The sequence below is a fragment of the Anser anser genome (assembly GCF_964211835.1).
Source record: "Anser anser genome assembly, chromosome: 15".
Classification (NCBI taxonomy): Eukaryota; Metazoa; Chordata; class Aves; order Anseriformes; family Anatidae; genus Anser; species Anser anser.
In genome coordinates this window covers 12,052,163-12,072,792 of record NC_139736.1, presented here as the reverse complement: position 1 = coordinate 12,072,792, position 20,630 = coordinate 12,052,163, and the positions used below count along the sequence as shown (strand labels likewise).

General features: G+C 59.7%; 1 protein-coding gene across 4 annotated transcripts; it reads right to left on the bottom strand.

The window, feature by feature from the left end:
- Nucleotides 1–815: 815 nt before the first annotated feature.
- Nucleotides 816–19,542, bottom strand: NLRC3 (NLR family CARD domain containing 3). Of its 4 annotated transcripts, none has more exons than XM_083800930.1 (19): nucleotides 18,922–19,542; nucleotides 12,788–12,977; nucleotides 11,950–12,210; nucleotides 9,016–10,759; nucleotides 8,612–8,698; nucleotides 7,758–7,841; nucleotides 7,243–7,326; nucleotides 6,749–6,832; nucleotides 6,290–6,373; nucleotides 5,581–5,664; nucleotides 5,267–5,350; nucleotides 4,316–4,399; nucleotides 4,131–4,214; nucleotides 3,819–3,902; nucleotides 3,577–3,660; nucleotides 3,377–3,460; nucleotides 3,050–3,133; nucleotides 2,878–2,961; nucleotides 816–2,372 (listed from the first exon to the last, which is right to left on the bottom strand). In XM_083800930.1, the coding sequence occupies exons 2-19, from the start codon at nucleotides 12,792–12,794 to the stop codon at nucleotides 2,282–2,284; spliced, it is 3,282 nt and encodes a 1,093-aa protein (XP_083657056.1). In that variant the 5' UTR covers nucleotides 12,795–12,977; nucleotides 18,922–19,542; the 3' UTR covers nucleotides 816–2,281. The 4 variants fall into 4 exon arrangements, with proteins under 4 accessions (XP_083657056.1, XP_083657058.1, XP_083657057.1 ...); XM_083800932.1 differs by having other exon boundaries at nucleotides 12,788–12,974; XM_083800931.1 differs by lacking the exon at nucleotides 18,922–19,542 and having other exon boundaries at nucleotides 12,788–18,915.
- Between the last annotated feature and the right edge of the window lie 1,088 nt (nucleotides 19,543–20,630).

Genomic DNA, 20,630 nt, shown 5'->3' with positions numbered 1-20,630 from the left:
CCTGATCTGAAAACATTCTTTCGTGGTATTCAGGGAATCCGTTCTGGTCCTCCCTGCATGCTGAAAGAGATGTATTTGACCTGTGAGGGAGATTTCCCATGTGACTGGGCACAGTCTCTGAGTTTGGACCACTTTTCCGTTATTTCCTATACCGTAGGCTGAAATGGAAAGCTGATGTACTAAATCAGGTGCGTAGAGCCAGAGCCTCTTCAGGCAGCACTGCCACCTAGCCTTTCAACAGGGCCTGCCAGGTTTTAGGGGAGCTGTGGTTTGCATTGCTGCTTCTTGTATCAGGCATGAACAGCAGTGCTTTTAGCAGCCACCCCCCAGTGCCAGGGGAAATGCACCCTCTGAGTATTTGACACTTTCAGCACGGAAGTGTTTTTCTGTAGCTAGGTATGTGTACGTGCATACAGATCTATAAATGTCTTTCAGATTGTTGTTAACCCCATATTTCCTGCAGCTCTAGGGTTTGCGAGCCTGCATGGGATTGTTGATTGCTGTCTCCCTTCGGTACTTCAGGTAACATTTCAGCTCGGGGTTAAACACAGACTTTGGGCAGAGCTGGCCTCAAGGCCCTGTCTGCCCTGAAATAATGATGACAGAGGTAGGACTTCAATCACTCAGCATCACTATATCCTGTTGGAGATCACGAGCCAGCCTCTAATGCCTCATGGAAAAGCTACGAGCCCTCCTGATGTGCTAGAACAGGGTTTGGGGTCTCCAGCCTGGGCAGGGGAACGCAGTCCTAGTGGTGCACCCAGAATGTCCTATGTAATGATCCACAACCAATAGAGGAAGGCAGTGCAAAGGCATTTTTCCAGCTAGGAACCAATTTATTTCCAAGTATGTACGTATCGCACAGCTCACCCCAGCATTCCTCCAGGATCAGCCCACAGCGGTGTTTGGAGCAGGACTACAGCAGCAGCACGTCCACGTGTGGACTCTGGCTGGGGTGGATCAGGGAGAGGGGCAGTGGCTGGCAGGGGCTCTGGGGGCTGCACAGACTGCCTTCTGGTCACCTGCAAACCTCGCACCTTCTGGAGAATCACCGTGTCTCTGCTGCACACCCAGAGGCATCACCGGGCACCTCTGCTTTCAGCAGCTGCCTGCCCAGAAGGTGACCTGCTAGGGGAGGACCCTCTCTGGAGCTGGGACAGTGGGAAGACATGTCCCAAGGTCACCCAGCTTGTCACCGATGGCAAGAGCAGGAAACCCAAGAAATCCAGCCTAAGCTTGTGAGAGGCAGACCTTTGTCAGGAGGCCTCCCAGCAGCACCTGGATGCATGTGTTGGAGATGGCCCATCCTCATGCAGTGCTGTTCCTCTTCCAAACACCCTCCTGCTCCTCCTTCTTTTCTCCCAAGGGCTCTTTATTTCCCAAGGCCTTTCTAGATGGTTCTACTCCTACACGTTGGGATTTCTGTCTCTTCCAAGAGGCTTTGATGCAGGACAGCACTACCAAACACTTTGGGCATGCCCAGCCAAAACAATCTTGTTACTGAGGGCACGGCAAGGCACACCGCCGCACAAGGAGCAGCCCCTGCTCTGAAGTGCCCTGGTCCAAAGCACCACCGCCTGATCTGAGCAAGGGAACAGCAAAGCTCTCATCTCTCCGGGACTTCAGCGGGAGCTGCAGGACGGGGCTGTATTTGGTCTGGTGAGAAGGGGCGGCTGTTGCACCCGGTTCTCCCAGCCTCTCCCTAGCAGACCTCAATGGAGAAGAGCTGGCACTGGGAGCAATGTCCTGGGGCCGGGCTGGGGTGCCATGACGTTTGCCTACAGCAACCCAGGGTGAGAAGAGAGCCGAGCTCCTGGGCGGTCAGGATGTGCCTGGTCTGGGACAGGCTCTGGGCACAGCCCAGTGGCCCCAGCATCACGGAGATCACAGGAGGAGTTTGCTGCCCAGGCGGTGGGAGGTAAGTCACCCCTGCGCATGGGAAAAGGGCCTGGCGTGTGGGGTGTCCCCCCCTCCCTCCTGTTTCCATTTCACCCATTCAAATAGCCTTGAAGCTCCCCTAGGGCACGGCTGAAGGAACACCCAGCCATGCGTTCCCCAGCTTTTTAACGCTGGCAAGTGTTGACCCTCGTGCACTGCTGATCCGGAGCCCCAGGTCCCAGCAGCTGCGAGCCCCTCGGGGCCATGCTGAGAGCTGCGGGGCTCTCCTTGCCCCTGCTCTCCCCTGCCGGGCGGCGGGCCCGGCGTCCCCCTGCACAGGCACAGCGGCCGAAGGGACGCCCTCCGCCCCACCAGGCCACCTCCTCGCGGCGGCCAGGGGCCCTCACACCTCCACGACGCAGTCGGGCGAGTTTGTCCGGATGGCGTCAGAGATCATCTTGGCTCCCGACTGGCCGATGCGGTTCCCTTGCAGGCTGAGAGAGGGGAGGAAGAGGAGTTCAGGCTTGGATACGGGGTGCAGCAAGATCCCCAGCGGGTTCGAGAGAAGCTCCCCAGCTTTGCACCAGCCTCCAGCATCGCACCCTCCCCACACCAGCCCAGACCTCCTGCAAGGACCCTGGTCACAGAGGACTCTGGCTTTGAGAGCCCCGAGGCAGCCAGGTAAGCAGCTGTAGAACACCCCTGGGGAGCTGGAAGGGCTGATCCAGCTGGACCTTGTGGTATTTTGGGGAGCGTTTGACTTTTAGGATGGTTCTTTGCCCCGAAGGCATCCCCAGAGAGGAGCTGTGGGGTCTGGAGCAGTGTAGGGATGTTGGCTGCCACTCGGGAGGAGATCGGGATGCCCTGGCCCCCAGCCCCACTGGGGAGGACCCTGCAGGGCAGCTGGGGATGGGCAGTGCCAGCAGTGGGGAAGGACGCCTTACCATTCCTGCTGTCTCCCCGACCCCTGCCTTACCGTCCAGCTCAGCAGCCACTTACTTGACGTACGTGAGGCCGTGGTTCCCCTTCAGAGCGGTGGCGATGCAGATGGCTCCGTCCATGCCCAGGGAGTTCTCCTGCAGGCTGCGGGAGGCGGCAGGGTCAGAGCACCGACCTCCAGCAAGGTCTGGGAGCCTTCTTCCTGCCTCGCCCCGGGGAGCAGGGTACTCACTTGAGCCTGCGGAGGCTCCGGTTCACCTTCAGCGCGTTGGCCATCGCTTTGGCCCCTGCCACGCCGATGAAGTTTCCTCTCAAGCTGCAAAGGAAGGCAGGCCATGGGGAAGGACAGCCCGGGGTGACCCGTGGGCCCCATGCTCTCCATGGGCGAGAGGAGGAGGTGGGAGAGGCAGCCCCACATCAGCGAGCCAAGGGACAGGTAAGCCTGGTAGGCCATGATGTAGGGGATGCAAGGGGTGATGAGCCAAAGACCGGGGCCTCGGACACCCCCAGGCAGCAGTGTCACCGTGACAGGGACTCGCTGGCCCCACCGAGCACTTACTCCAGGATCTGCAGACTCTTGTTGACCATCAAGGCCTCTGCTAGGGCTTGGGCACCGGCCGCGCCAACTGAAGCCACCTGAAGGCTGCAAGAGAACAAGAGCCCTTCAGTGCACGTCCTGAGGTGGCCGTGGTGTGCTAATTAGACGAGCTAATCAGACTAGCTGCAATGCCAGGGCCCTGCCACAGCCTGGGTACTCACTGGAGATCTGCCAGGGTTGTGTTGACCTTCAGTGCAGCAGACAGGGCGGCCATTCCCTCGTCTCCGATGGCATTCTCCTGCAAGCTAAGACACAGAAATCCTGCGTCTGCCCCCAGCCCGAGTACCCAGGAGCAGGGAGACGGGCAGCGAAGGGCACCGAGCACAGGGCACGGTGTGCCGAAGTGCCCTGGGGGTCCCTGCCCAGGGGTGCCCAGGACCTGCCCACCTGTATCCCCACTTACTCGAGGCTGGCCAGGCTGCTGTTGGACTTGAGTGCTTGTGCCAGCGCCGTGGCAGCGTTTGCCTGAATGAAGTTCCACTGCAAGCTGCAAAAGAAGGGGAGGTGAAGGCCGGGGCTGCAGGCTGCGGGGTGCCCCCTTCCCTCCGGGCTCAGCACCCATCTGCTCACCACCTCCAACGTGGTGGAGGCTCGGGGGCGACCCTGTTCACCCAGTGCAAGGCCCCCACGGGTCCATGCAGGATGGCACGCTCCACGTCCCGTGGAAGGGCAACTCAAGGAAGCCACTTGCACGCCAGGTCCGAGGGAAACTCACTGGAGGGACGTGAGCGCCCTGTTCTCCTTCATCGCCAGAGCGATGGCCTTGCCGCCTTCGTCGTACAGCAGGTTGGCTGCTAAGCTAGGGGCAGAGGACAGAGGACACGAGTCACACATGGTTTGGGACATCTCCAGCGACACCGCGCAGCAGCGTGGGTGCCCTCCTGGGCCCGTGGGACTTACTCCAGCCTCCTGAGGGTGCTGTTGGTCCGCAGGGCGCGGGCGATGGCGGGGCCCCCCTCCTTGCTGATGGAGTTCTCCCGTAGGCTGGGGAAAGACAGAGGTTGGGGGGGAGCGCCAAGGCAGGGCATCGGATGCCCCCCCCAGCCCCTCTGCCCCCTGCTCTGGGGCTGTAACCATCTGTGGCACCAGCATCTCCACCAGCGTCTGCATCTCCGTTCCCTGCATTGCTGTCTGCAGCGAAACAAGCTGCAGCTGTTCTCATCAAGAGATGTCCTCGGAGAAGAGAAGCCTGAAGTCTGACCTCGTGGTGTGGGGCTGTGCACAGTAACTGTCCAGGCTGCCCCACTGAAAATAGGGATCACGGATCACAGCGTGGCTGAGGTTGGAGGGGACCCCTGGGCCTATCTCCTCCACCTCCCCGCTCCAGCAGGCTGCCCAGGCCCACGTCCGGGTGGCTTTTGGAGATCTCCAAGGAGGAGACTCCACAGCCCCTCTGGGCAACCTGTGCCAGGGCTCCATCACCTGTAAAGAAGCGCTTCCTGGTGCTCAGACAGAGCCTCCTGTGATTTCTGTGGGGTGGCATTAGATGGAACAGAGCTGCTGTCACAAGTGCCCTGCTGTCACCCCTCCCTGGAGCAGCTAGTGTTTGCAGCACATCCCACAGATGTGAGCACTGCCAGCTTATCAGGGTTTTTCTCAGCCTATTTCCCTGCTGTGATCGCTTTGTTGCAAGAGACAGCTGAGCTGATACTGTCTCACGGGGAGAAAGTTAACGACTTCCAGCTTTCGGCCTTTGGAGAGACCGAGGCTGCTTTCAGCATCCGGAGCACTCGTGGAAGCAGCCGGGCACAAGCCCAGACTGCCGAGGAGCTCCCGTGTCCTGTCTGTCGAGAGAGCTGTGCCCCAGGGCGGCATCGCTGGGACAGGGGGGCCAGAGGGGCCGCCACTTACTTGAGGTTGATGAGTCCCTTGTTGGAGCAGAGAGCCACTGTCAGGGCGGCGACCCCGGCGCTGCTGATGGAATTGCTCTGGAGACTGACACAAAGAGGGGGGCATTAGGACGGGCCACTCTTGGCACCACTAGGTGGGCTGTGGGGTTGTGTCGGGGGTTAAAAGCGCCTGCTCCACCAAGAACCCAGCAGCTCCCCGCTGCGGGGAGCCGAGGCCAAAGGAGCAAACGTGGAGGAAGCAGTGAGCACCCAGCAAGGGGCTCTGTGGCAGCAGGGTGGGAGGCAGCCAGGGGCTGCCACGTGTCGGGGACTTACTCGAGGCTTTGCAGGCTGTGATTGACCTTCAGAGCTTCAGCCAAGGCGACCGAGCCATTGTCTCCAACGGAGTTGCTGGAGAGCCTAAGACACAGATCCAAGCGAGCGTTACCAGCAGCTGTGTCACAACCCAAGCCCCTGCCAGCAGCGTGGGGTCCGCAGTCCCCTGCCCTCCAGCGGGACCTGGGCAGCTTTGCTGGCCTTCCCTTGCTGGGGCCGTGCTTAGACCTGCTGCCAAGGATTCATTTGACCCAGCGGGAGTCCCACCACAGGGTCCTCGTGTGCTGGGCCTGGTGTACCTTTGGGTCCCGGGAACACCCTCGGGGTCCAACAACAAGCAGGAATTTGGTGCGGTCTAATTTCCAACCCCCACACACCTGTGTTGCTGTATCAAAATTGCTTTTTAGCTGAAACCTCTTTTAATGTACCTACAGGGCCAGGAGACCTACCATTCTGGAGGGCAGCTTGGCCCCTTGGCTCGCTCCGTGGCTCCCTGTTTCCCCAGAGGTAAGCAGAGCATCTCAGCACCGGGTCTATCCAAAAGCCATTCTGACACGCTTCCCACCCTCCCCCACGATAGTCCCCTTGGGCAAAGCTAGCAAAGCCTGACCTGGCTGTGCAGCACGGCCCAGACCCCTCCCTCAGATCCCAGGGACATATGGCATTGGCACTGCCATCCCTGGGCCTTGTGCTGCCCGTCGGCTCTCACATTAGTTCCTTGAGGCTGCAGTTCCGCTTCAGTGCTTCTGCTATTTTCCTTGCGCCCTGGGCTCCGATGGAGTTTTTCTGCAGGCTGCAAAGGAGGGGAAGTCACCCACGATTATCAGCCAGCCCCAGTCACGTCTCTGCTGGCAGCACCTGCACCCCCTTCCTCCCCTATAGACTGTTCTCAGCTCTGGCAGTGCTCTTCCACCCCGCATGCACCCTGAGAACACGTCAGGCTGGGAAAGAAATTGGGTTGTGACAATCTCTAAAGGCCTGGAAGGTCTTTGCTGACAGGGGTGGTGTGGGGACAGTAAACTAGGAAAAGCAGCGCGGTGGGAAAGCCCCGGCTCTGCTGCTTGGCCCTCATGGCCAGCCAGACACCAGGATGCGGCCGAGCCGGAGCCCGCGCGGGGTCTGCCGGTGGCTGGGAGGAGCAGGGGGGCACCGGGTCCCAGTCACTCACTGCAGGGTCGTCAGCTTGTGGTTGGTTAGCAGGGCCTCGGCCAGGAACGCCGCACCGTCCTCCTTGATCACGTTGTGCTGCAGGCTGCAAGGAGGGAGGAGCAAGCTGTGAGCGAGCGCCAGGGCGGGCGGCACCCGCTTCATCTCAGCACCCCCAGACACACAAACACCCGTCCAGGGCTGCCACCAGTGCTGGGTGAGCAGGAACCCCCCTGTTACAGCACTAAAGGGTTCCCAGCTTCACTGCCCACAGCAGTCTGCTTTGCTGTTGTGCAGTCCTGCATCCCAACGAAGATTTAGGGCCCCTCTGGCTGATGGGGATTTAGGGCCCATATTATTTCTGTGCCCCCTGCGGTCAGGCTTGCTGCCCAGCACAGCCGAACCAGGGTGTGCCCAGGGACTCCCCACGAGGGCAGGGAAACCGAGATGTGCAGCCCTGCAGGCAGCTCGTCCCATGTGTCTGCTCCTGGGGGTGCTGCAGAAGTTGAGACTTACTTCAGGGAGAGCAGGACTTGGTTTTTTTTCAGTGCATCAGCCAGCGCTTTCGCTCCCGAGGGGCCGATGGAGTTGCTCCGCAGGCTGGGGCGAGGCAGGGGAGAGGTGTGCAGAAAGGACGCGGTTAGCAAGGCGCGAGCAGCACTCACCCACCCACACCGGGACCGGCATCCGAGCGGGACGTGCCCGCTTTAAGCCAAATGCCTCCACGTGGCGCTGCCTTGGGACCGCTGCTCTCCCTCCTGATGTCCCCTTGTCCCCGGGCTGTTAGTGTCCAGGTGGGACACCGTCGGTCTGACATTTATTAACGAAGCCACGTGAAGGGACTGTGGCAGTTGGCCGACACGCGCCCAGCGCAGCTGAGTGCTGCTGTGGGATGCCGGTGGCTTGCAGGCTGCGCCCACCCCTGCAGCAGCGCGGCGTTGGGCACGAGGCTGTCCCCAGCTCCGTCGGGCCAGGCGGGGTTTGGCTGCGCAGGGACGGCGCGGCGCGAGCTGGGAGGACGTAACACTTACTCCAGCACCATCAGGCTCCTGTTCACCATCAGCGACCTGGCCAGTGCTTTGGCACCCTTGTTGCTGATCTGATTTTCTGCCAAGCTGCCCAGAAAAAGAGAACGGGTGTCTGTCAGGGGAAGGAAGAGGCTCTCACAGCCCCAGTGCGTCTGCGAGCGCTGCTGGGACACAGCTGGGGACGGTGCAGCACAGGAGAGCGATGGGGAGTGTTTGCTTGGTGGGCGACACGGCCCTGCCTTGCTGTGCAAATGCTTCGGGGTGTGCTCCCCTGGGGTGGCACTGCAGGGACAGGGTGGAAAGGGAGTTTCTAGACTTAATTTATGTAGTGAAACGGAGAGGTCACAGTGAAGGGGCCTCTGTGTGCAGCCACAGACAAGGAAGGGAAGGGAGATGAGAAAGAGAGGACCCATTTTCTCGGGGCCACGCACCTCCGTGCACCAGCTGGTCTAACCCATGCTGAGCCCCTTGTGCCCAGCAAACAACCAGGACCTTGGGAAGTGGGTTACCAAGACAAGCAATCTGCAGCTTGCTGCCCAAATTACAGGTTTAAGAACAGCAAGGAGGTAGGAGTCCAGCTAAAAATAACCGAGGAGGGTGGCACTGATCAGGATTTTGGATGAATCATGGCCTGCGCTGGAGACAAATGCAGGGCTGCTGCTGGCAGCTTGTCCCAGGGAGCCTGGGTGAGATGGCTGCCCCAGGGAGCATGCTCCCGAAGCAGGGTAAGGTGCAGGAGCCCCCCGCGTGGGGCTGTCCTTGTCACCTGGCACCCTGGGGAGCCAGCGGGACGGCTGCTCCTGGAGGCCCCTCGCTCTGGTTCTCCCCAGGAAGAGCTCATCTGGGCCAGGTCCTACCTGAGCTTCTGGATCTGACAGTCCTTCACGCTCAGCACGCTGCCCAGCAGCTCCATCACATTGTCCTTAAACTGGTTATTGTCCAGCCTGGAGGAAATAGAAGGAAAGAGCAAAAGCCAAGGTACTTTGGAGAACAAAAAGTGAGGAAAAGACTACCCACAGCTGCATAGGAACACAGCTGTCCCATGACGTCTGCACTTCACAAGCGGAAAAACTCGGGCACAGAAGCAGAGGTGGCTTCCCTGCAGACCTGGCCCCGTGCCATTCCCAGGACAGAGGACAGCTTTGTGGTGACGGACAGCGCTGGTGGGCCTACATCTCCTGTAGACACCTGGGGTTTTGAGTCACGGGAGCAGTCTGGTGTCCCTGCTTGCTAATCTGAGTGCAGCCCCACTGCGCCTTACCTGAGGTTGTGGCAGAAGAGGAGCTGGGGGAGCAGGCTCTTACAGACATTGTAAGTGAGGCAGTTGGAGAGGTTGGTCTCCTCCATGCACACGTTGGAGACCTGCAGGAGATACGCCAGGACAGAGCAGTTCACTGGCGTGAGCATACCGGCCAAGCTCTCGTTCTTCATCGCTTCCTCCACAGACTTGGCAATCTCCATGTGCTGGATCTCATACAGGCAGTGCACGGTGTTCACTGTCCGCGAGGAGATAACGTAGTCCGTGTTCAGGCAGCCCTGGAGGAAGCTGATCGCTTGGCTCCTGAAGCTGTTGTGTTCGTCCTTCGCCAGGAGCCACCCGGAGAGCAGCTTGTTCACCTGGGGGGAGAGGAGCCCCGAGAGGAAACGCACGAAGATATCGAGCTGCCCGTCCTCGGCCTGCAGCGACCTCTGAACAGCGCTCTTGAAGTGGTTGAGGAAACCCAGCTTGGGCCAGGACATCCCGTTCTCCGTGAAGAGGTCGAATATTGCCCGCTTCGCAGCGGTGTAATAATAAATAGCTGCTAAAAACTCCTGTATGGTCAGGTGGGAAAAATAATAGGCTGTGGAGGACTGCATCTCCTCTTTGAGTAAGAGTCTGCTGCACAAGCTGCTCTGCAGCAAGGAAAGGTCTATGCCGTACGTCTTCATGTCCTGCTCGTAAAACACGTACTTCCTTTTGAGCAGGCCGTAGAAGGCCAGCCTGCCCAGGCTGCCCATTATTTTCTTGCTGTTGTTCACAGCTTGCTCAATCCTGAGTGTTTCTCTCTGCTTTTCTGGCCAGTCACTGCTCAAAGTCATTTTAAAATAATAGGAATAGATTTCTGATAAGGTTTTAGGAACAACTGTCGTTTCTTGGGATTGATCGGTGCTGTTTTTTAGGTAATAACCAATTGAAGAGCCAGAAATCCAGCAAAAGCCAGGAACTGTGCACATGATGTGTAAAGACCTGTTAGCCTTGATATGATGCAGAACTTGGCTGGACAAGTCTCTGTTGTCAAGGAACATCTGGTCCAAAAATTCTTTCATCTCTGCCGCTCCAAAACCTCGTATTTCTGTCATCCGGTCAACAAGGCCACCGGGGATTTGGCTGGCTGCTGTGGGCCGTGAGGTGACCCAGACAGAAGCCTCCTGTAACAGGTTGCCACGTATGATGTTGGTGATCAGGTTGTCCACCTGAATCTCCTTTTTGGGGTCGGTGCACACAACCGTGTTGGAAAAATCCAAAGGAGTCTTGAACTCGTCCAAGCCGTCGAGGATGAGCAGCGTCCTGGCGGCTCCCGCGGAGATGCAGCTGGGCTCGGTGATGTGAGGGAAGGCCAGGCGGATGAGCCGCTCGGCAGAGAGCTTCTCGTAGGTGTTGAGCTCCCGGAAGGTGAGGGGCAGCACCAACATGATGTCCCTGTTGATCTCCCCCTTTGCCCAGCTGTAGACAAACAGCTTCACCAGCGTGCTTTTGCCAATCCCAGCCACCCCTACGGTCACGGAGATCCGTGGGGGGATGCTGACCTTGGACAGGGGCAGGAAGAGCTTCTCTAAAGGGATGCTCTTGGATACGTTACGTAGGCCTTTGGTGGTTTCGATCTGCAGGATGTCGTGCTCCTTCTGCTGGATGTCGGTCAAGCCTTCCACCAGCAGCAGGTTCGTGAGGCGCTGGAGAGGACCCGTCTCCAAGCCATTCCCATAGTAGCTTTGGAGGCTCTCCAGATGTTTCTGCACCATTGGTTCTGCACAGAGAGAAAGGAAACAGGAGGTGAGGGGGAGGAGAACAACCACAAATGCAAATGAGAGACGCTGCTCCGCTTTTCTGCCACTCCTGTGAGGAGGGGAAGCTGCATGGAGTCCGTACACGAGGCGTGTGCCAGGGCCCTGACTGGCCTCACCTGCAGCCTCCACCCACACCTACAGGGCCAGGAGCCCGTTTAAGCTCAGGCCTGGGCCTCCCGTCCCTGCCCAAGCTGTGCTGTAGGAGTGCTTGTCGACAGCTCCACCGCACCTGTGCCTGCTGTGGGCCTTGCTGATCCGGACCCTGATCTGTGCACTGCCTTTCAGCTTGTCCTCAGGCCCTCCTCAGCACTCTGCACTTGCCTGGGGGTCTCTGGCATGTGCCTGGCCCCGGTTTTCCTCCCCGGGGCTGATCCTGTGGCGTGGCTCCGTGGCTTGGCCTCAGCCCCATTGCCACAGAGCTGGACCCTTGCTTGCACTCAAACCCCAGCAAGTTACTTATATTGAAGTGCAGGATAAAACAGGGACTCGAGGGGAGGAAGAAGCTGGTGTCTGGGGCTGCTGCCTCTGATTAGGGAGCAGAGGAGATGCCTCTGCTGGGGTATGAGCCTGGGGGCTGCAGTTCAGCACTACTGACGTGGTCCTCCCACTTTCTGCCTCTTCCCAGGCTGCAGAAATGTCTCGGAGGCTGCATGGCCCACCCGGGGCCCTGCTGCGTCTCTGCATTGCTGCAGTTGGGTGGCGATGGAGGATCCATCCCCAGATGGTCCTGTCAGGCTGCATGAACTCCCTGGGAGACACCGCCCTCTGAGCACAGGTACGGCATCGGTGCAGCTCTCGCGAGCCCAGCTGCTGCCTGTACCCTCTGCTCTGCTCTGCTCTGCCTACAAGGGCTGTGAGGCTCTGCCCCCGGTCTGGCCGTTGCCAAATGCGACGGCTGCCTGGGGAAGTGCGCTGGAGCAGGCAGGAGGAAGGTCCCTCGGAGCTGGCAAGGCTCCTGTCACCCCCTTGCCGTGTCCTTCCTCAGCTGATGCTGGAGGAGGCCCTGAGCCAGCAGCAGCGCTGGCATGGGGCTGAGGAGCCCACCTGAGCTGCCAGTCGCAGCCCGGCTCTGGACACATCACAGGGCGCTCTGGCTCCTGGCCACGGGCACGCGGACACCCCGTGTCCTGTCCCCCTGTGCGCTGCCTACCGTAAACAGTGATGTGGAGGTAGAGCTGGGAATTGGTGGTCTCGATGAAGGTCTGCAGGCACTGGGAGGCATAGCTGCCCTTGCCAGCCAGGACATCCACCACGGCCCTCACCTGCTCGGGCAGGGAGCTCGCCTCCTGCACCCGGCCGGCCTCCTCCGCCGTGAGGAGGTCCAGCCTCCGCAGGTAGCAGATGATCTCCTCCAGGAACTGTGGTGAGATGGACCTCACCAGCTGCTTCTGGTAGCGATTGATCCAAGCCTCTGTGGGAGAGGAGAGCAGCAGGGTTGGGTCTGGTACGAGGCCTGGGCGCGTGGCTCGGGGGTGCTGGGGAGGGCGGCAGTGGAGCGCCCGGTCTGGCTGGGAGGGCAGCCCTGCTGGGAGCAGGGCGTAAACCAGAGCCCTCCAGGGGAACCTGGCAAATTCCTCCTGGAGGTGATGCCGTCCCACAGCTGTGGCAGGCTGATTTGTTAGGAGGTGCTTGGTCAAGGTGGTGGCTATAGAAAATGGTGGTAAAGAAACCCAAAAACACAAGAGATGATGCTTCTTCCTGGAAACAAAGCCTGCGCAGAGAGCAGGGTCTGAGGAAGATCATTTGCCTTCAGAGGCAGCTGCTCCCCCCATGCCAGCACAGCAGTCCCCAAGCCCTCGGACCAGGGACCACCGTCACACAGCGCTCACACCTGGGTACCCCACCTCACCCCATTTTTGGCCACGAACCCCACCAAGGTGCTGGACTTCCTTGGACCACTGCCCGTCCTGCTGCAGAGCCCAGCCACAGCCAGGCCCGAGGACCCGGCTGTGTCAGTGACCCTGCAGTTCCCTCCGGCCACCACTCACCTTCCATCAGAGGCCTCCCGTGGCATCGGCGATCCCGGGGCGAGGAGCGCGGTGTTGGCAGCAGCACGGCTCTCAGCCTGCGCCCACCACCTTCCCATGGACCGCCCGGTGTTCCCTCGGGCAGGCACGCAGCAGACGGCACGTCAGTGCAAGCTCCGGCTGCCCCGCTCAGCCCTTATCCATCTTCCTGCTGGAACGAGAGGAGCGGCGTGGGAGGGAGCTGCCTCAAGGTAACGCTGCCCTCCCCGCCGCCGGCACAGGGGGACGCGCGCTGAGCTGGTGGCCATCTGCAGCCACTGCCACGAGCCCACATGGGCCCACGCCAGCGCTGAGGTTGCCACGTGCAGAGCTCGGATGCCAGCACTCAGCCCTGATCCTCTGACACTAAAATCCAGCAGCATCCATCTTAACTTGGGGCTCAGGTCAGCCAAAAGCTCAGACTGCTGTGGGCTTGGCAGGGGCTGAGCCCGTCGTGCTGCAGCATCTCTGCCTGCTTGCCCGGACCTCGCGCGCTGCAGGCTTGGTGCCTTCGCCAGCACCGCTTCTGCAGGTGCCTTTCTCGGGCACTGTGGCTGCGTTAAGTGCCCAGACGTGCGGTGACACCCCCGTGTCACCTGCAGGGCACCCGGCAAGCGTTTGGGTGCCAGCACTGTCACCTGTGGGTCAGCAGGACTGTGCACTGCTCGTCAATTTTTCTTTTTGTTGTAAAGGAAGTTGTGGGGCAGCAGCAGAACGACAAAGGACCCGTTTCAGTTTCCAAGCCACCTCGTTGCCGTCCAGAACCTCTGTCACGGCTTGCTGATTGGTGGCAAACACCACATCCTGTTGCAGAGCTGTAGGTGCTCCATTTCAGTGGCAGCGCCGGTGAATCGTAGCGCAGACAGAGCACCTACCCACTCCCTCCCCCTCGTCTGCTGCAGGACCACTGCCAGGCTGCTCTTACTTTTGTTTTGTTGTTCAGAAGCGCGTCCACTCATTAAGTCCCATTGTTTTTAAAGCAGAGAGCAGAGGTGAGGAGGGAAATACCTTCCTGCAGAGAATGCTCCAGGCTCCATCTATATTAGCACTTTGTATCACACCTCGTCACCAGCCCTGAAGCCATCGCTGTGGCTGTGTCCAGGTGGGAACTGCTCAGCCCGTGGAGCCAGGAGCCCCAGCACCTCCAGGGGCAGCTACTTTGGGCCGGGGCTGTCCGAACACAGCAGCAACACAGGCACCACATCTGAGTGCCCTGGCACAGCACCTGGGTTGCGTAGGTCCGTGCCACTTCACCCCGAGGCATGCCAGCCGGGTGCTCTGCAAGAAGTGACCCAGCTCGCAGGCAGGGCTGCCCTTGCCCAAATCTCTCCTGAGCCAAACGTGGGCACCACAGGGGCTTTGTGCTGCCTGGCCAGCAGTCACAGCTAACTGTCGCTTGCTTTGGTCAAACAAACCCGAGCTCTTCCAGAGAAAAAGTGTCAATACAGCTTTGACCAAGGGAACCTAGAGGAGATTCTGGTCCGTGGTCAGGTCCATGGTGCAAGGCTAGGATGCGGGACAGCCCCTTTGCAGTCTCCCCTGCTCGTCCTGCCAGGAGACCCGTGTGAGATCTGTGTTTCCCGACAGCAGACGCGAGGGGTGAGTGCCCAGGCTGCAGGAGGGAGGAGTGGGGCCGAGTCCCGGGGGGCCCTGCACACACTGCGGGGCCGCTCTCTCCTCGAGACCCCTCGCAGCCGGTGAGCGTACAGCGGGGCGCAGTGACGCATGCAGGCCTCCTACGCAGCCCATCCCCGTCCGCCCGCTGGCAAGCCAAGGTTTGAGGCGCGGATTGGGTGCTGGTGCTGTTTTAAGGGTAGCTGGGTCTGAACCCACACACTCTCCCTCCAAGAGGGAAAGCCAAGTCGTCCTGCTCCTCCTCGGCTGCCCAGCTCTGACCCTCTGGTTTCAGAGGCCCAGAGGCAGCTCAGCTGCCTCGCATTTCACCCCCCAGGCAGCCTCTAGGTCAATTAAAATATCAGCACAAATTAAAGGAGCTCAGAGAGCAGTTCACGCAAAATTTTCACCCTTTGATGTCTTCTTGTCTCTAACTGGCCTGGAAGATTCAATTAAGTCTTTGCATGCAGCAGTCTCTAGGTTTCTCATCTTTGCTCTGCAACCAGTAGCGTGGTTAAAATGAAAGGGGTTTTTGCTGCTTGTAGTGATGTGTCCCTGTCAGCCCTTCCTCTGAAACGTGGCTGGCCAGGAAAAGCCCTTTGATGGGGGAGAACCTGCTCTAATGCTAGAGATTATTTGATCACATCCCTTGGTGCTACATCAAAACGTAATCCTGCTGCTGGAAGCCAGCAGCCGTGGCTCAGCTCATCCAAAAACATCTGACACGGAGAACAAAGCAGCAGAAGAAATGATGCAGTGGCAGCAATTTTTTTCTGCTTCCGGCACGAAAGTTTCCCATGGACGCAGCTCCAGGACTGCCCGGTGGGTGCTGGTTTTCTCCAGGAGGGCGGAAGATGTTATCTGCACAGGCCGGGAGGCTGCAAACACCGCGTGGCCGCCCGAGGGGGATCCAGCAGCGGCTTGTGTCTGTCCTGCCGTGCTGCCGGTGTCCCTGGGAGCGCCAAGGTGAGAAGAGGGAGAAGGGGAAGCCGCACAGCTGAACTGGCAAACAGCATCTGTGAGCCCCAGGCAGGGAAACGTGGGATTTAGTTTGCAAGAAGGTGGCGTTAATCGTCGGAAGGGTCCCATGCAGTGGGACGCGGGGCTCTGGGGACATGGGGACCACTGGCTGGGGTAAGTGGAGTGCCAGTGCATGGGCAGGCTTCTGCTGGTGACCCCTGGGCATGGCGGAGTCCTGCGGAGTGCTTTGGCTTTAGCGGTGCTTTTGTCTTCCAACAGAAGATTCGCCCATCCGAGGATGTCCGGTCAACACTCGTGTTGTCCCTTAGCAGAGCTGCGGCCCTGCCTCCTTCGTCCCACCACGCCTGTGAGCAGAGGGCGCATGTCCACAGCACGTCTGTACCCGGGAGTCCGTGCTGGAAGGGTCCCGTACGCAGCCGCACCTCCTCCCTTCTGCTCATCTTTGGCTCCAGCTCCCTAAACACACTCCTGCTCTCAGCACAACCGCGGGGGATTCGGGCACCTGCCTGCAGCAGGCCTGGTTCAGCGGGCTGCGCGCGCCGTAACCCTGCTACGTGCGGTGTGTGTGACCGAGGCGCGGAGCAGCGTGCCGCGGGGGATGTGGCTGACGCCGAGCAGCGCAGCCCAGCCGGCAGAGCCCAGGGGCCCGGCCTGCCCTGGTGGGACAGGACGGGCTGGCATAGCATGGAGCCTTTGCAGACGCCTGGAAAACTGTGGAAAATGGCTGATCCGCAGTATTTAGGTATGTTATAAAGCTTCTTACATTAATTAGTAGTTGCATTATTAACCAGGTGCCTCTAGGAGCAATGAACTGCCCGTTCCAGTGCAGCTCCGTGCCCCCAAACCAGCAGAACCCCTCCGTGCTGCCTCTGCCTTCTCCCCGTTTCACGACCACCCCGCTGGGGCTCACTGGTTAATTTGGGAGGCCCCGCGCCGAGCCCAGCAGCACGGTGCTCTTGTGCTCGCTCTCCCCCAGCCATGGCAGCAGCGTTGCTCAGAGGGAAACCAGCCTGCCTTCCCACCATTTCCTGGCACGCATGAACCTCGGTGGCATCCTGCTCTGGCGGTGCTCTCCGAGCTGGGGCAGAGGGCGCGATAGCAGCTGGGTCCCCAGGACCAGAGCAGGATCTGTTCCCACGGCACCGGGGACTCGGGGCTGTAGGTAAAGCCGGTGACGAGCTTGGAAGCTGGAAGTAGAAAACTGCCCCTGCTAAAGTGACGTGGGAGGTGGCGGTGCTCTTGCTGCAAGGCTGGAAGTCTCCCTTATCGATGCACCACCCCAGCAGCAGCGGGTGCTTTGGTTTTTCCTGCTGCTTATCTGCGGGGCGCGGAGGGAGGGCAGCTCTCTGAGGGGCAGCGCATCGCACGCACCAGCGGCCAGGCCGTCCTCTCCAGCCGCTCTCCCTCCACCGATGGTTTGAGCAAATCCTGCAGGCGCAGCACGGGCTGCCACCTTTTGGCAGAACAGAAGAGAATTTCACTGAAGCACTGAAGCGTCTTCTGCGTTAGACCCAATTACAGAGCCAACAGACTTGCAGGTAATTCACCCACCTAAGCTTGCACACGATTTTAAGATGCCACCTTGTTTTATTTTTACCGTTTGCACGTAATGTTAGCAAAAACGATTGTGCCCACACAGAGTTTCCTGTGTGCACTCTCCCGTCAGCCCTTCTTTACCAGGAGGACTTTCTCAAAACCAGAGGCCCCAGAGGCCATTTTACCCCGGCCACCACCCTGTAGAGACCGGCCGGTGTAAAGCGTCACCAGGAGACAAGGCTGGCTGGGCCTCGCGCGTCCCAGCATCGCAGCAGGCAGTGCTGTCACTGCCCCAGTAAACGTCTTCTAGATGCACCACATCTAACCCCTACCAGGTTTGTTTTTTCCTCCAAAACCTAAACCAGAAAAGCAGGGCCCAGACCCAGCTGGAGTTAAACAGCAAGCGGTGGAGGTGAGGAGCCAGCGAGTGCCCGCAGGCTGTGTGCCAGGAGCCCGAACACCAGATCTCATCAGCAAAAAGCAAGGATTGATCTACGGGTAACTCCAAACCGACAAAAATGAAGCTAATTTCAGAGAAGGTTTCTTGCAGGGTGCTGCTACACCTCGGAAGCCTCAAAATGAAAAATGAAGCATTTACTGAGCTGACTGTGCCCTCAGGACAAACTTCAGCACGTATGTGTCTGCAGCTCACGGAAATGCAGACCCTCTCCCCCGGAGCAGTTTCAGCCTCTCTCGCCCCGGGGATCTCCGCTCTCAGGATATCAGCACAAACACTGAGCACGAGCCTGCCCCGTAGCGAGGCCAGCCTCAGCCCCGGCGGGGAGGCAGAGCTGAGGGCGCTGAGCTGCCGCGGTGCTGCCCCGCTGCCGAACCCTGGGGACGCGCCAGGTCCCCCGGGGCTTCGGTCACACGGCGCCTGCCCGGAGCTGCGGCTGTGAACCCCCAAAACCAGCTGCAAGTTCTCAAGAAACTTTCGTGCAACACTGAACATCCTTCGTGCTGGGCTCTCCTCAGACTGCCCCAAATTGCGTGCCTGGCCTTGGGTCGCTCTCCACGCAGCACTCAAACCGCAGGCGTCTGGTGACAGCACCCGGCCCCTGATCCGGCTGCCCTCTCCCAACAGTCCGATGCCTCCAGGGTTCATAGCATCCCTGGTGCTCTTTGGTACTTAAATAAGAGCAGGATTAAGCCTCGTGCACCGCCCACAGTGCCCAGCACGCAGTGTCGTGCTGCAGGACGCTGGGCATGGACACACGTCCCCTGCCTCCTTGGCCTGCCCTGGCACCTGCAGTTCGTGCATCATGTTTGGGATCCCCACAAGCAAAAAGAGCCCAAGGAGGTACCAGGTGAAGCCACTACGCCTTTGGCCTCACTGTTCCTGTAGCTGGGCACAGGGAGGGCTCAGTGGTCCCATGTCCTGAAGAAGGACGTGTGGGTGTAGCCCAGCAGAGAAGCTTTCAAGGCCCATCTGGTTTCATCCCAGCCCCAGGACCCCTGCTCACTCCTTGATGCGCTGGGCTACTGGGCAGCATGATGCGCTGAAGGATGCTTATCTCATCCTTTTCTGTTTACACCACATAAATAGCATATTCTATTTACGCTGCATTTCTTTGGTTGTTTTTGAAGAGGACTGAAGTCATCAAAATGGCACTAACACGGGGGCAAAACCTGGCGACGCACGAGGTGGGCAGGCTGCACCGGGCTAGTGTGTGCAGCCAGCAGCAGGCAAGGGGACAGGATTCGTGATGAGGGACAGATCCCCGCAAGGTGCCACGCATGTCCCCATTGCACACGATTGCTCCTGAGCCTCTTCTCCTCTGGCTGAGCTGTGAGAAGGCCAGCAAGCCCGGGCCAGGAGAGCCAGGACGTCTCACAGCAGCAAAGACGGCGCCGCCGCGCATGGCTGCCGCAGCAAGGTGTGCAGCAGCTCGTCCCCACGCTGGGCGGCCAAGCGGCACCCTGCCATCCCGCACGCCACCCAGGTGACAACGGCCAAGCTCCGACCAGCCCCACCAAGACCTTACCTCTGCCTCGCGCCGCCTTCCCCAGGTCCCCGTGCGAGCAGGGCAGGAGGGAGGACGCCCCTAGTCCTGGTGGGAGCATCCTCCGCGCCCCTGCATGTCCCCGCTCAGACGTCTCCCCAAAGCTTTGCTCTCTCGCCGCCCAGATGTTCGAGCTCAAGTCAGAAAATGGAAGCCGAGCCCCTGCCCCTGCCCCTCCGGGACCCGAGGAGGAGCTGGGGGCCGCGGGCCCCCACAGAGGAGCCGGGGCAGCACCCGGGGGCGGTGGTGGCGGCTCCCCCCGCCCTCTGCGCCGTGCCAGCCGAGCTGCTTTTGCTCTGTCTCGCTCCTTGCCCCTTCCTGTGCTGTGGGTCTTGCTCGATCTTCCTTCCTGTCGCGGCAGAGCTGTCGGGCTGCCGTGTACGCAAATCGAAGCGCGGCTCTACCGAGAAACCCGCAGCGCTGGGAACCACCCCATCCGACGTGAGGCCTCGGCGCACGGCCGCCGCCTGAGCCACGGCTGCTCTCCTGGCTGCTGCATCTCCACCGAGCGATTTCAGACAAAAACAAATTCCCCCCAAACAACAGCACAGGGGAGCCCTGCGTGGGCAGAGCCCAGGGGAGCTGGGTGCTGAACGTCGCCAAGCCGGGGCTGAAGCTCCGGGGAGACCTGACGGAGGAGGCTGCTGCCACGCACAGCAGCTCTTCCCCTCGCTGGGCCGCACCAGGAAACGTTTGCCATTCCACTGGTAAATTCAAGTTGTATCTTGAAAACGCTGATCGAGCAGGAGGGGAGGAATAAAGTCCCTTTCCTCCGGAGCTGTTCTCCTGCCAGCACTGGAGCAGCATTTGGACAACGCTCTCCAGGTGTAACTCGGGTTGCCCCGCGTGGAGCCGGGAGATGGACGTGAGGATCCTCGTGGGTCCCGTCCACCTTGGGCCGTTCAGTCACTCCGTGGGGCTGTCTGCAGGCCCCCAGCGGGTGTCCCCCACTGGGTGCCTCCCACTGAGTGTCCCCCGGCAGCAGCACCATCACCCCTGGGTGCGGGGCTGCCGCCAGCCTCCTGCCCCCATCGGCTTTGCCTTACACATCCATGGCCGTGCCAGGCCTGCCGTTCTGCCTGCTGCCGCCGTCTGCCCTGCGTGAGCGGGTGGGGACAGCGCGTCCTGTGTGGGGAAGGGGTCGCTCCGTTTCTGGCAGGTAGCGCGAATGAAGCCGCACCGAAACCCCCGATGCCCGTTGTGCGGCCCCTAGGTCTTGGGGAAAGGGACATTTATTTATTTTTTCGGCTAGTATCACGTGCCCATGTGTTTGCTTATATATATTAATATGAACCCGTATATATATATATATATATAAAATTATAAATATATTTATATAATATAATTAATATATCAATACAATTAATGTGTATTAATATGATATATTAATATATTAACATATTAATGTGAATATTAATATTACTCGAACAGATATAGTTTGGGTCACACAGTGCTGTAATTCTGTGGTGTCCATACAAGGGGCTGCGCTCTGTTCTCGCAGCGTGCTCGCTGCCGCAGCCTGCCCCGGCGCCAGCTTCCAGGCTGGCTGCAGGGATGTGAGGCTCCTTTTCTGTAATTAAAGTGATCCGTGTCCGTCCATCTGTGTCCGTCCGTGTCCATCCGTGTCCACCCGTGTCCACTGTCCCAGCACAAGGAGGTGCGGAGCGATGAACTTTGCAGAAACCTCACAT

Excerpts from the sequence above, each read along its gene's own strand:
- NLRC3 (XM_083800930.1), bottom strand. Across the intron at positions 5,351-5,580 it reads CACAGCCTGCAAAGCCTCGA|TCTCCAGAGCAATTCCATCA; the intron begins GTAAGTCCCCGA and ends TCTTTGTGTCAG. Across the intron at positions 3,134-3,376 it reads AAGAGTCTGCAGATCCTGGA|CTTGAGAGGAAACTTCATCG; the intron begins GTAAGTGCTCGG and ends CTTCCTTTGCAG.